Here is a 13,552-nt window from a genome sequence, read left to right on the forward strand (position 1 = left end):
ATTTGACCCCGCTCAAACGCAAACGCACACAGCACACTTTCTCTCTCTTCAATCATCAGTAACCAACCTCCCATTTTCTTTGTGCAATCAAGATCTAGGGTTAACTACTACTATTATTATTCAATTGATGCTGAAGTGAAGAACAATCAATAGTTGCCACTCCGATTAGCTCAGCTCCCTTCCTTTCAAGCGGTATGAAACCCTAACCTTACACTTGTCTTTATCATTATTATTATTATTATTAAATCCTACCACACCAAATCAATAATATGTTTCGATTGCGATTGCAGCATATTAAATCCCCCAATTCCTTTACTTCACGACATGAACAATTATCATATTTACGAAGCCATCGGCCAGGGCAAATACTCCGTACGTAATCAACCCTCTCTCTCTCTATATATATATTTATATTTCACTATCATGCAGAATTTATAGTTTTATTTTTTGCAGACTGTGTATAAAGGGAGGAAGAAGAAGAGTATTGAGTATTTTGCGCTTAAGAGTGTTGACAAGTCCCACAAAAACAAGGTTTTGCCCGAAGTAAGCCGTGTTTACTGATTTTTTTTTATCTTTTCTTCAGATTATTCATTTCCAATCTAACCTGCAGGTCAGAATTCTTCACTCATTGGATCATCCTAATGTACTCAAGTTTCATGCTTGGTAAGGACGCAGTTCCCAGGAAATATTCAAGTCTTTACTTCATGTAGTTATCCAACGCTAGAATGAAATTTTATACGTTTCTTTTGGAATAGGTATGAAACTTCTGCTCATTTGTGGCTGATCTTAGAATACTGTGTTGGAGGTGACCTAAGGACTTTACTGGAGCAGGTATGCAACTCTCTATTATGTAATATGTATATGCATATGTATGTAAGATAAGAGGCCATTATCATATACGGGTTATGATGAAACTTGATACACCTAACTTTAATATCCTTTACCATTAGCGCTTAGCTCATAAACATATTGCGCATTACATCTTTCTAAGCATCTTAGCATTCATCCGCATCTTATTTTTTGTTACCTTATTTAATTTAAAAAAAGTATTTACAGAATAAGAGATAAAGGCACATTGTTAATTGTTATTTATATCAACATACATATGTATTTCACAATTTGGGGACTCTTTCATTATTATTGTTTCATCTGTTTTCTGTAGTTTGACTCTTCTTTACCATCATGCTCTGTGGACATAGTAACTAAGTAACAGCTGTAGACTTTTAGATATTTCTTTATCATGGATAAAAGTTAAACACAACGTTTCTAGTATCTTATTGGTTTCTAGATGTTATGCTAGAGCTTTATTTAAAGTAACATTTTTATGCTATAATGCTTGTTTATATACAAATATGGATTGTTGCTACATACCTCTGATACAACCGAGTTACAGGACAGAAAACTTCCAGAAGATTCTGTACATGATTTTGCACTGGATCTTGTCAGAGGTTTACGGTAAAGGACTACCTTACCATCATTTACATAAGTTAATTTTTCAAAGTGTACGGATTTAGAGTTCATACCATCTTGTTCTTGAATTGATCAAAATTGTTAGGTTTTTACACTCAAAGGGAATCATCTACTGTGACTTAAAGCCATCAAACATTTTGCTGGATGAAAATGGTCGTACAAAGGTATATTTTGCTTTATTTTTACTTATTATATAGCTGATTATTTTCCTACTAATTGGTATTTCTTTTTGTTATACGTTTGCAGCTATGTGATTTTGGGTTATCTAGAAAATTGAGTGATATATCTAAAACACCTTCTTCTCTGGTGAGTTTTCTAACAACTGGCACACGTATCTTTAATTTTTCTTTTTGATACATGAATTTTTCTTAGGGGTGGAAAAACGGGCGAGTTAAATTGGGTTCTGGTCCATTTGACCCGTTTATATTTTTGCAACTTTTTTTATACATAAGTATCTTTGTGTGAACTCTAATATAAATATATTTTTTTTGGCTATATTTAGTTACCACAAGCAAAGCGTGGAACGCCATGTTACATGGCTCCTGAGCTGTTTTATGATAGTGGGGTCCACTCATATGCTTCAGATTTTTGGGCTCTCGGTTGTGTTCTATACGAGTGCTATGCTGGCACACCACCATTTGTAGGAAAAGAATTCACACAGCTGGTGAAATCAATCCTCACAGATCCAACCCCATCTCTACCGGGCAATCCTAGCCGTCCATTCGCCAATCTCATCAGTTCTCTTTTAATAAAAGATCCAGCAGAAAGAATCCAATGGTCTGAAATTTGTGGCCACGCCTACTGGAACACAAAACTAACCCCACCCGCTTTACCACCTCAACCTGCGTTTGACAATATGATTGAACTTTGTTACAAACCGTGCCTCACAGAACGGAATCAAAACAAAACCCCACCAAGAAACCGTGATAATTTGAAACCCAATGTGAGTTCCACTGAAACACCTGGTAGAGGTGTGCCTAGTGGTAGAAAGATTCAGTCTAAAGGTTCTAGTAACACAAAAGGCGTGAATCTGTTACGTCTTTCACGGATAGCAAAAACGAATCTTCAGAGGGAAAATGAAAAAGAGAATTTTCGTCGGCCAATGCCCAATAATAATAATTCTGAAAATGAAACCGATGTGCAAATCGAGAACACTGATATGGAGCTCGATTTCAATGAGAACAATGAAGAGGACACACAAGATGAGCCTGAAATTGTGAACTTGGTCCAAACAGTTGATGATGAGAATTCATCTGTTCAAGATCATGATTTGACTGCATCACCTGCAACGGATGATCCTAGAAGAAATGATTATGAGTCATCTTCTGATCATGTTGATGTAGTACCTGCTACTCCACCGAGTGCTTCACCACAACCAAAGGTTAAAAAAGTTCTAGAAGGTTCAGATGGTGCGGTTAAACTGTCGACGGTTCTTTGGCATGTTTCTGACCTCTCGGTTCGACCTGTGATGCCGAGTAAGAAGTCAGACAAAGGGTCAGAGTTGGTGGTTCCTTCTCTTCCGTTTGATGCAGTCCCCGCGTCTGACTTTGTGAAATTACCAGAAGATCAGTTGGAAGTGGTTACAAAATCCATTATAAGTATACTTACTGGTGGAAACACTTCAGTTAGTGAGAAGCAAAATGTGATTAAATACCTCGAGATTTTAAGCTGTAGTGTGGAAGCAGCTAATAAATTGACCAATGGTCAAATAATGCTTGTTTTGGTCAAAATGCTTCGGCAGTCTAAAGCCTCGGCTTTGCGGGTACAACTCGCGTCACTTCTTGGGTTGTTAATTCGGCATTCTACTTCTATAGAGGACGAGTTAGCGAATTCGGGGATATTGGGTGTGCTAAACGAAGGGTTGGTTGACCGTCAAGAAAAAGTCAGAAGGTTTTCTATGGCTGCATTGGGTGAGTTATTGTTTTATATATCGACTCAGAGTGACCAACCGAAAGCGGCTAATCCACCTGAAAGCCCAATAAAGGAAAACAAAACCTCATCAGGATGGCAGGTCAGTTATAATCACCATTGCTTTGATCTTAATATGGAATATTGACCCTTTTAACATAAAAATGGGTTCATTTGGGCTGTAATTTTATATTTCTAACCGGTCAAATAGATTGACTGAGTCAAATGGGCTGAAAGTTACCCATGTTTTTTCAAATGCTTAAACTTTTCAACTTGCTTTATGAAAAGATACATTATATGACTATATAATTTAATGACTTTTGTTTAATATACTAATTATTTACAAAGTTTAACTTTTTTTTTTCTGAGTGGTCAGCCCATACCTGTTATGACAAATTTACACAACCAATCGATCCGCTCATTCTGCCACATCTTTAACTGGTCAAAAGAGAAAATAGCTAAAAAGGAAACAGGTCAATTAGTCTAAACCCAAAATTATATCAACAAAAACTGTTTTTGAGTTTTGAGCTACAACCATATCCATCTAACCCACCCAGTATTTAGTTTCTAATTTTTAACTTTTTGAGCAGGTTCCAAATACGCTAATCTCACTAGTAACATCGCTTTTACGCAAAGGTGAAGATGACATCACTCAACTTTATGCATTAAGAACTATAGAGAACATCTCAAGCCAAGGCGGATACTGGGCTGCCCGTTTCACGAGCCCGGATGTAATCAACAACCTTTGCTACATCTTCCGAGCACCTGCGAAACAAGAAATCATGAGACTCACAGCCGGGTCATGTCTAGTCCGTTTGACCCGTTTCAACCAGGCCACAATCCAACAAGTAATGGAGAAACTCACCTTTAAAGAAACCGTTAACGCTATTTCAAAAGGCAGTCCACGTGAGCAACAAATCTGTTTAAATCTTTTGAATATGGCAATGCTTGCAAGCAATCTTTTCACCAACATTGGTCGCCATCTGTTACCGTTAATAGATGATAAAAACCTCGTCCCGAATCTAATATCCCTCATTGAACACGGGGGTGAAGTTTTAAAAGGAAAAACACTTGTTTTCGTGACTCTTTTATGTGAAAATCGAAAAAGATGGCTTGGTCAGTTTTTCTTTAATTTGAAGTTTTTAACGACTGTTGATCGGTTGGTGAAGGAAAAGGGGGTTTATTTGCAGAAATGTTTGGAGGCGTTTGTAAAAGGTGTGGTGTCAGTTATACCGGGGTTGCTAGATATGATAATTGCTGATATTAAGCAGTTTCTGGGCGGGAAACGACATGCGCCAGGTGGCGGTTTGAGTGGTAAAACTGGTGGTTCAAAGACCAATTTGCCACTATTTTTGGTGGTTCTTAATCTTCTTGGCAGTTCGTCGTTTAAACGCAGGGTGGCTGACTCTCAGATCCTTCAGCAACTCAAAGTTTTAGTTAAATTAGTTGAATCACCATTCCAGGTAAACAAAGCATCTATCTGTTGATACCATTAAAAAATTTGTTTTTAAAATTATGAGTATAGAATAGACCATTTCATCAGTTCAGTTTCGGTCATGCAGTAATTAAAAGCAAAATGACTGAACTGAACTTTACAAGTATATAATGAATAGTGTTACTCAAGTATTTTAGCCCAAATATATCATACAATTAATTATAAGGCAACAAAAACGTAGGCACAATGTTTTAGGCAATATCATTTTTTGGCCAAATTTTATTTTGGGCCAAAATTTTAAAGCCCAAATGGTAAAACCCAAACTGAAAAAACGGAAAATCCAAAACTAAACAGTTTTCAAAAACTCAAAAACTGAATTTTTGGTTTTTTGGTTTGTTTTGAACCAACAAACCGACTCAAACCAATCGACGCACACCTCTAATTTTTTCTTCAAGTATTATTTGGCCAAAAATAACAACAGTATCTTTTTTTCCTTTTTAACTGAAAAGCTTCAGTTAATTTTTTTAAGTTGAGAGATTATCTTCTTTTTTGTTTAATTTTTATATTCACAAACTGAAACTTGTGTATGTTTATTTAGGTAAAAAGTTATTACATCTAGATTTATATATAAGTAAAATCCAATGTTTCTTTAACAAAAAAAGGAAATAATCTATCTTTTCATGATTGAGATTTTGTATTCTACCACAAGCACTATTTCTATACAAACAAATCAAGATTTTTGATTGGATTTCAGGGCCGAGATGATTTTCTGTTAACCCTTTTACGGGTTCTTGAAGCAATCACCGAAGAAGCTTCTATAATTGAGGAAAACCACACAACTTTTGTCATTGAAATTCTTCCAAGTCTTTCAACTCTTTGCAAAGGAAGCAAAGATGGAGATGCAAGATTCTTATGTTTAAAAATATGGTTTGAGGTAGTTGTTAACATGTTAACTGAAGCACCAAAAGATACCCGAAGACTAGAGGTTTTAAAGTCAGTATGCCGTGATCATTTCGTCCCAATGCATCCAATGCTGATGCAGGATGAAGACCCGACTCCGATATACGCACAAAAGCTACGTGAGATGCTGTTGGAGTTTAATATCATCGTATAATAGAATGTCACTGTCTTTTTTTTTTTATTTTTTTTTTATGTAATTCATGTTTAGTATGCTATATACTCTGATAATTGTTTTCTGAACATTAACATGTTTATTTGAATGGTACATGCAGACATGCAGCTGCTGGTTACATAATCTTTTGGGTTGTAGGCTTAAAGGGTTAGAATTGATATTTGGAAACACTTCAAATCATTTACATAACATCTCTATTTAAATAAGCTAACAAACCAAAACGGTTGGGCTATCGGTAGCTAATCGGTCATATATGGGTTGTTGAGTTGTAAGAAGAATGTGATGAACTTATAAACCAGTTGGGTTTCGTTTCATATATGGGTTTGTTGTGACACGATTACAAGGGGGTTTTGACACGACACAATATGAATAATCATACAGGTCGGGTTATTCAACCGGCCAACTCACCATTCCGACGCGATTTACACAACTTAGATTGAGTTTGAAAAATGCTTATTGGCTTTTTCAAGAAGCCATTTTGAAAAAGCCAGAATTTGAGGCTTTTGAAAAACTGTTTTTTAACCATTTCAAAAAGCTAAAATAAAAAGGACTTCTGTGATTGTCAAACACATTTAACTTATTGGCTTTTTCAAAACACTAATAAGCCAATAAACATTTTTCAAACTCAATCAAACATGCTCTTAGACACTACCCATGCAAGTTAACATCGATGAAGTCTTATCACTGCAGAACAAGAATGCACTAATAAGTTTTGCCACCTATGATAAATTAAGATGGCTATGAAGACTTGAGATAATGCTAAGTATTTGAATTTAAAGAGTTAGTACCATTTTAATTTTAGCATATGTAGTTTGTTCAATTACGCAATTTTAGTACCACTTTTGATTTTATTGCAAATAACTACTTCATTTTTTTGGAACTTGCCAATTTAGTACTTTTTTCTAACTCCGTTAATTTTGCTCGTTAAGTAAGGGATATATTGGTAATTTTATTTATTTATTTATTTTCTTATTTGAGCAAAGTGCCATTTTCACACCTCTGGTTTGATCAATTATGCAACTTTAGTACCTTTTTAAAATTTATTTAAACGTGATATTTGGATTAGTTTTGGATTTTGGGCAAACTAAAAGAGTCATTACATATCGCATATTGCAATTAAAAGGTCACTAAAATATATGATAGAAGATGAAAACCAACCATAAAATGCATAACATATATTATAGCGTTTTTGTTCTTGATTGCCAATTTTCTTCCGATAGCTTCAAGATCTGAGTTTATCTTGCCATTGTTTTTACATTTTCTTCATGTGCGTAAACTTTGTTCAAAAGTTTGGGTATGATAATAGTTGCTCTTTGACACATTAGAAGAACAAGCCAAATAACAATCCCACAACTTCGCACCTTTTAGTATAACATCAATTAGGCCAGAAAGTGGGGTTATGTTAGAAGTGAAACAAAGTTAGTATTTTAACATGCCTTTCTACCACAACAATAAAAACGCTAACCAGGGTCAAATGATATCTAAGATGTTCGAACGATGGTTAACGAACCACATGGGCGAAGAACCATATCGTAATTCATTGAACTTGAAGATGAACAATATATGGCTGGGGTTTGAAGGATAGATAAAGCACCGCAAGGGGGGGGGGGTTATGTTTATTTAGGGTTAGAGATGACATTTTGTAATGTCTCTTTTGGTTTGCCTATGTTCCAAAACTAATCCAAATATCCGGTTGAAATACATTAAAAAAGATACTAAAGTTGCATAATTGAACAAACCGCATGTATGAAAATGACATTTAGCTTAAAAAAGAAAATAAATAAATTACGAAATTACCAATTTACCCCTGAATTAACGGACTAAATTGACAGGGTTAGAAAAAAGTATTAAAAGGACAAGTTCTAAAAAAGTGAGACGGCCATTTACAATAAAATAGAAAATGGTACTAAAGTTAAGTAATTGAACAAACCAGATATACTAAAATGATACTTAAATAAATATTAACTTAATGAAGACAAAGATAAAGCGCCGCAAAGGGGGGGGGGGGGGGGTTATGTTTATTTAGGGTTAGAGACGACATTTTGTAATGTCTCTTTTGGTTTGCCTACGATCCAAAACTAATCCAAATATCCAGTTGAAATACATTCAAAAAAGATACTAAAGTTGCATAATTGAACAAACCACATATATGAAAATGACACTTAGCTTAAAAAAGAAAATAAATAAAATACGAAATTACCAATTTACCCCTGAATTAACGGACTAAATTGACAGGGTTAGAAAAAAAGTACTAACAAGACAAGTTCTAAAAAAGTGAGACGGCCATTTACAATAAAATAGAAAATGATACTAAAGTTAAGTAATTGAACAAACCAGATATACTAGAATGATACTTAAATAAATATTAACTTAATGAAGACAAAGATAAAGTTGTGACCATGACTACTTAGAATTCATTTTTAAGGATTATAGACTATACATTTTAGACTCCCACCATTGAACAATGATCAAAGGGTGATGCCGACTTATGGGTTAATATTGTGTTAACATTCTTATAAATGTTCTCTATTTCTTATTCATTTCACAACCAACCAGCCAATGATCCAAGGGTGTATGTCGACTTATGGGTTAATTTTATGTCTTACATTCTTATGAAGGTTCTCTATTTCTTATTGATTTCACGTCGAAACACCCACCTCTATGCCATGAATCCACTATTTTTTTATTATATGTTTTACCATTAGTATCATAGTCATGTTTTCGCTTGATCAGTTTAACAATTGATCTTGATCAAACACACTTTTGTAGACTAATTTCGCAAATTTTTTTAAATAACTCTTTTTTCGAACAATTGATCACAACTAATGCTATCTCCAAAAGTGAATTACATCTAAGGTTTTTTTCAATACAAATGGCTATTTGGGGTTGGAAGTGTAGGCGTGTAAGAGAAATGCTAGTGCCAGAAAGAGAATGTTTGAAAAAAAAGTACAATTGCCACCGGGAATAACGATTTTTAGAAATAAAAATGTACCATTGCCATTGTTAACGATGATTTATGCCAAAAAGTAAAAGTGTTACCATCTTTGACTACGCCTGCAAATTAACCTCTAAGAAACCATCGGACCATCGGTTCAAAATAACTAAGCATCTTCGAGCGTTTTGAAAATGTCACAAACGACGATGTGATTTATAAGACATAATTAACGCGTTAAAAAGCCTTATAATCCATTTCAATTAACATAACCTCAATAAGCCTTTATTCTCGAAGTGTTTCCTTCAAGCCTTAAAGAACAACTTAGTTATTCGCATCAATAACCAATCGGCTCCCATAGGAAATGTTGTAAAAGTACGTTTACACGGCCGAGTACTTCCCGAGTATTCGCTACAAGGAAATGTTGTAAACGATGGAAGTTTCTTTAGCTCCGCATAGTTAATAAGAATAACCTCGAACATAATCACATATAGCCGATGAAATTGAGCCGATTTTGACTTAAAAAATAAATGTAATTCATATTTCTATAATATTATAGAACAAATGTCATTTTTTGTAAGGCCCCCGTCCCGGTGCCCTACATTATCGTTAGATTTACTCATAAACACAATTCTGATATCAGAGTAAATTAAAACTTTTTGTGGAATTTAAAAAATGTTAACAATTCATTACATAAATCTTAAAATTTAAACAATATAAAACATGTCTTTAAGTTCAAACATCATAAATTTATGTCTTCAGATGTCAGCTTCTTTATTCTTCTGCCATGTTGTTTTGGTCAAAAATCACTCGAGAATAATGCAACCAAATTCGTAATTGTGAGGTCTAGTGCTATGATGATAATAATGAATATGTAAACAAAATAATGATGAACACAAGGATTTGTTACGAGGAAAAGCCCTTGATCTTGTTCGGATCGCCGACACAAAAACCCCGGGTGACGACTGTTTTGGACAAAAATCTGCTAAGGATAATGTATCCAAATCTGTAATTGTGAGGTATAGTGCTATGATATTAACAATGATTGTGTGAACGAAATATGAATGAACAACATGATTTGTTGCGAGGAAAAACCCCTTGATCTTGATTAGATCGAAGGAAAAAAACCCCGGGTGATGACAACTTGTCTATCACCGATTTATTAATGTAAAAATCGGTTACAAATGGTGGAGATATTGATCAGTGTTACAATGAAAGCTAAGTGTGCGAGCTATTAAGAGACTGCTCAAGAGTGTGTGTAAAACATGTGTGTTCTAACCAATCATCTATCTCGATTATAAACAAAAAATGATAACTAATTAAATCCCTACTTTCACGCCACTACTCCACTAGCCGTTCCTTCATCATTGACCACGTGCGAAAGTCTTCCAGTAGGGCAAGAATAGGATGACTTAGTCCTCCAACTGTTATATCTAACAAACACAACACCATTCAAATACAACTATTAGTAAACATATAACACCAAGAATCCTTGATCCTTTACAATCCAGAACATATCGTAAGGATAAGTGATCCACAAATTGATTAAGGATAGAGGATTCTCAGCATAAATTCTATGCCCTAACAATTGCCCCCAAAATGGCGGGTGTTTATGCTTTACAGCTGGCATTTGAAATTTGAAATCCCTGCAAAAAAATTAATCGATTAGACAGCTGTCAGAGATAATTATTATCTAACCCTTGATATTAATCGTAACCGCCTATATATGCGATCCCTATAATCCATTTATAACCACATATTCCAGCCATTCATCAAGTATCCTTCTTTCTCCCTCTATTCTTTTAATATTCTGATAAACATGTCTGTCGCCTGTTTCTCTTCTCCCTCTAAACAATCCGACCAGTCCTCCGACGACTTTGAGTTAAGGGAGATGCGACCTCAAAACCTTATCGCTAATCCTTCTATGGAGATTTGTAAGTTCACTGACCCCTAGATCGATGAATTCCGGTCACTGTTTCCACCGGAAACTATTTTCCGACCGTATTCCACTGTCCGATGTGACGTTTATTCTCAGACATGGGTGTGCTTCTCGGCTTGCCCCTTTCTCATTGGCTACACATACCTGTTTCCAACTTTCACACAAAGTTTTTTCGAATCTACCGGCATGTCGTACATTCAATCTATGCCCATGATTTGGAGAGTCCTAGGCACCATTGAAAGAATCATCGAGGAAGAGAAGATCGATTTCGGCATCCATGAACTGTCTTACCTTTATACCCTAACAACCCACGGTTCAAACCGGGTTTTACTGAAGTGCAAACCTCGTCAACCCAATCCAATCTCAAAAGTTACCCTAAACGATTCCTTCTAGAGGAATCAATTTTTCTTTGTGAATCGAAACTCTATACCCGGTGGGACTGATTTACCTTTGACTTGGATTAAGAAGGGAAGGATCCTGGATCTTTAACAAAGATACAATCCGTGATAACAAACCTAATTATGAATATTTTTTCCTTCTTATTTGCAGTTGAGAACTTTGCTTCTTTGGCCAAGTTACCAGGAACAGAAGAAAAAACAAAAAGATTTCTTGCTCTGGATTCCGAGGTTAGGACCTTCCAAGCTAGGTTTGTTGAAGCTTTCTATGACATCTCTTCATACTCCAACATGTCAAGTAAGATTAGCGTAATAAATTGAAATAAATAAAATTAGATAGAATACTTATATGTTATTTGGCTTGTGCAGGTGCTCAAAAATCCCAGAAATCTGCCAACAAGTTCTCCTTAAAGGATATCGACAGCATGATTACTCCTCAAAGTATCAAGAAGGAGGCTTTGAAGGCAGCAGCCACTTCCGAGCCAAAGACCACGACTACCAGAGCCAAGTCAGCTGCTTCCAAAAGAAAGTGATCCTCTGAGCCCGAGACCCACTTTGACATGATCCTCACTATAAGCATCCTGTATCCTGACGTCTTGAATTTAAGGATCCAATATCCTTCTAACTTTCATTTAACTGTTGGTCACAACCCACAGGCTGTGAATGCTTGCAAAGAACACTATGAAAAGATTGTGAACCAAATGAGCGAGAGCCTCTCGGTAATGGGAAGTGCGTCAATCGCAAAGGATAAAGCCATGGCTCAGCTCTCCAAGGATAAGAAGTGATTTGAGGATCAACTATCCTCAGCAGAAGCCCAACACCAAGAAGAGGTAAAACAGGCTACCGAAGATGAAAAGATGTGGGCTGCCAGGTCGGTGCTGCAGGCAAGGATCAAGATGGCGGCGGAAGCCAGTGATCTTGCTTTTGAGAAAGCAGCCTGGGATGTGAAGAAATGGAAGGTGGCTCTGGTGGCTTTAGGTGGTGAAGAGGATATGGAGATGCCGGATGGGAACAAAGATGGAACTAGCGGGGCTAAGGAGGTGATGGAAGCTAAGGCAGGAGCAGGTGCAGCAGAGGGTAAGGAGGCTGCATGAATGGGCGATGAAGGATATTGAAGACAAGGCCTAAGCCCATTCTTGTTTTTTCCTTTATTGATGTTTTTATGGATAATGGTTTATGGTTTGTAACAGACAATAGTAATTAGGTTGAAGGATCAGTGATCCTTAAGACAATTACAAGGGGTGGCAAAGGTGGATGGATCCTCTGCTTGCGGGGATGAAGCTTTTGGTGCCCCCGTCTTCTTTATTTTTCTACACTCTATGAACAGTTAGAAACACCTGCTTAACCAGGGTGGATGGTCCATCTTTTGTATGGTGAAATCCGGGACAAGAATTTTGGATAAGTCCAGGTGACTTATTGTTTTGGATAAAAATAAGCTAAGGATAATATATCCAAATCTGCAAAGTGAGGTATAGTGCTAACACGATAAGAGCGAATGTATAATCGGAGTCTTAATGAACACAACGATTTGATCACGAGGGAAAAAACCCTTGATTATGATAATCTTACTTCGGTAAAAAACTAGCAAGGTAATCTTTGGTCGAATTGCTTCGGTCAAAGATTAACAATGTAATCCTTGGTCGGATGGTACGTGATTATTATAATCTCCGGCACAAAAAACCCTCGGACGGTGAAAACTATCACCGTCAAGTTTATTAATGGTAAAAAGATGATTACAAGTGTTGTGGAGTTGTTGATCAACGAATGCTATATGTGTGAGTACAAAATATCTTAGCAGCTAGAATACGTGTGTTTGTGTGTGTTCTAATGTTGATCATGACTCGGTATATAAAGAAAAATACATATAACTAACTAACAACTATGTCCTATAATCACGCTAGTCTTCCACTCTCTTCCATCACCATACTAAACGCAATCATTAGTAACTAATAATCACTAAAAAAGTAAGCTAGTGTGTAGAGAGAATGTTTGCTTCTGCTCTAGTGTGTGTGTATACAATGTGTTTAACCTAGCTGATCATATCTTCATTATATACAAGAAAAGAATAACTAATAATCACTAAAAATCCGCCTTCAATCAATCTTTTCCTTAATTAGAGCTGTTTCCTTCATTATCCACGCGTTTTCTTAATTGGATGGCGAGATTATAGCTTTGACTTGGTCATCAGCCGTTGTACTTGATAAATATCAACCCTCATATAAGAAACAACCGTTAACAACACCAAATACCGAGGATCCATGATCCTGACATAGCTCTGGAACTCTTCAGAAGGATAATTGATCAAGACACGTCAATATCTTCTTGACTTCAAGTTAGTGGA

General features: G+C 36.0%; 1 protein-coding gene across 1 annotated transcript; it reads left to right on the top strand.

The window, feature by feature from the left end:
- The first annotated feature begins 324 nt into the window (after positions 1-324).
- On the top strand, positions 325-5,954 carry LOC143545952 (serine/threonine-protein kinase RUNKEL-like). Its single transcript, XM_077037719.1, has 10 exons — positions 325-372; positions 454-543; positions 611-663; positions 756-831; positions 1,394-1,455; positions 1,556-1,634; positions 1,717-1,776; positions 1,973-3,481; positions 3,969-4,841; positions 5,568-5,954. The coding sequence occupies exons 1-10, from the start codon at positions 325-327 to the stop codon at positions 5,925-5,927; spliced, it is 3,210 nt and encodes a 1,069-aa protein (XP_076893834.1). The 3' UTR covers positions 5,928-5,954.
- The last annotated feature ends 7,598 nt before the right edge of the window (positions 5,955-13,552 follow it).

Source organism: Bidens hawaiensis, unplaced genomic scaffold (genome assembly GCF_021521415.1).
Source record: "Bidens hawaiensis isolate Kalapana, Puna unplaced genomic scaffold, B.hawaiensis_p1.1 tig00014135_1, whole genome shotgun sequence".
Taxonomy (NCBI): Eukaryota; Viridiplantae; Streptophyta; class Magnoliopsida; order Asterales; family Asteraceae; genus Bidens; species Bidens hawaiensis.

Coding starts and splice junctions, on each gene's coding strand:
- LOC143545952 (XM_077037719.1), top strand. CDS start 325: ATGAACAATTATCATATTTACGAAGCCATCGGCCAGGGCAAATACTCC. Junction 373..453: donor TCGGCCAGGGCAAATACTCC/GTACGTAATCAA, acceptor TATTTTTTGCAG/ACTGTGTATAAAGGGAGGAA. Junction 664..755: donor GTACTCAAGTTTCATGCTTG/GTAAGGACGCAG, acceptor CTTTTGGAATAG/GTATGAAACTTCTGCTCATT.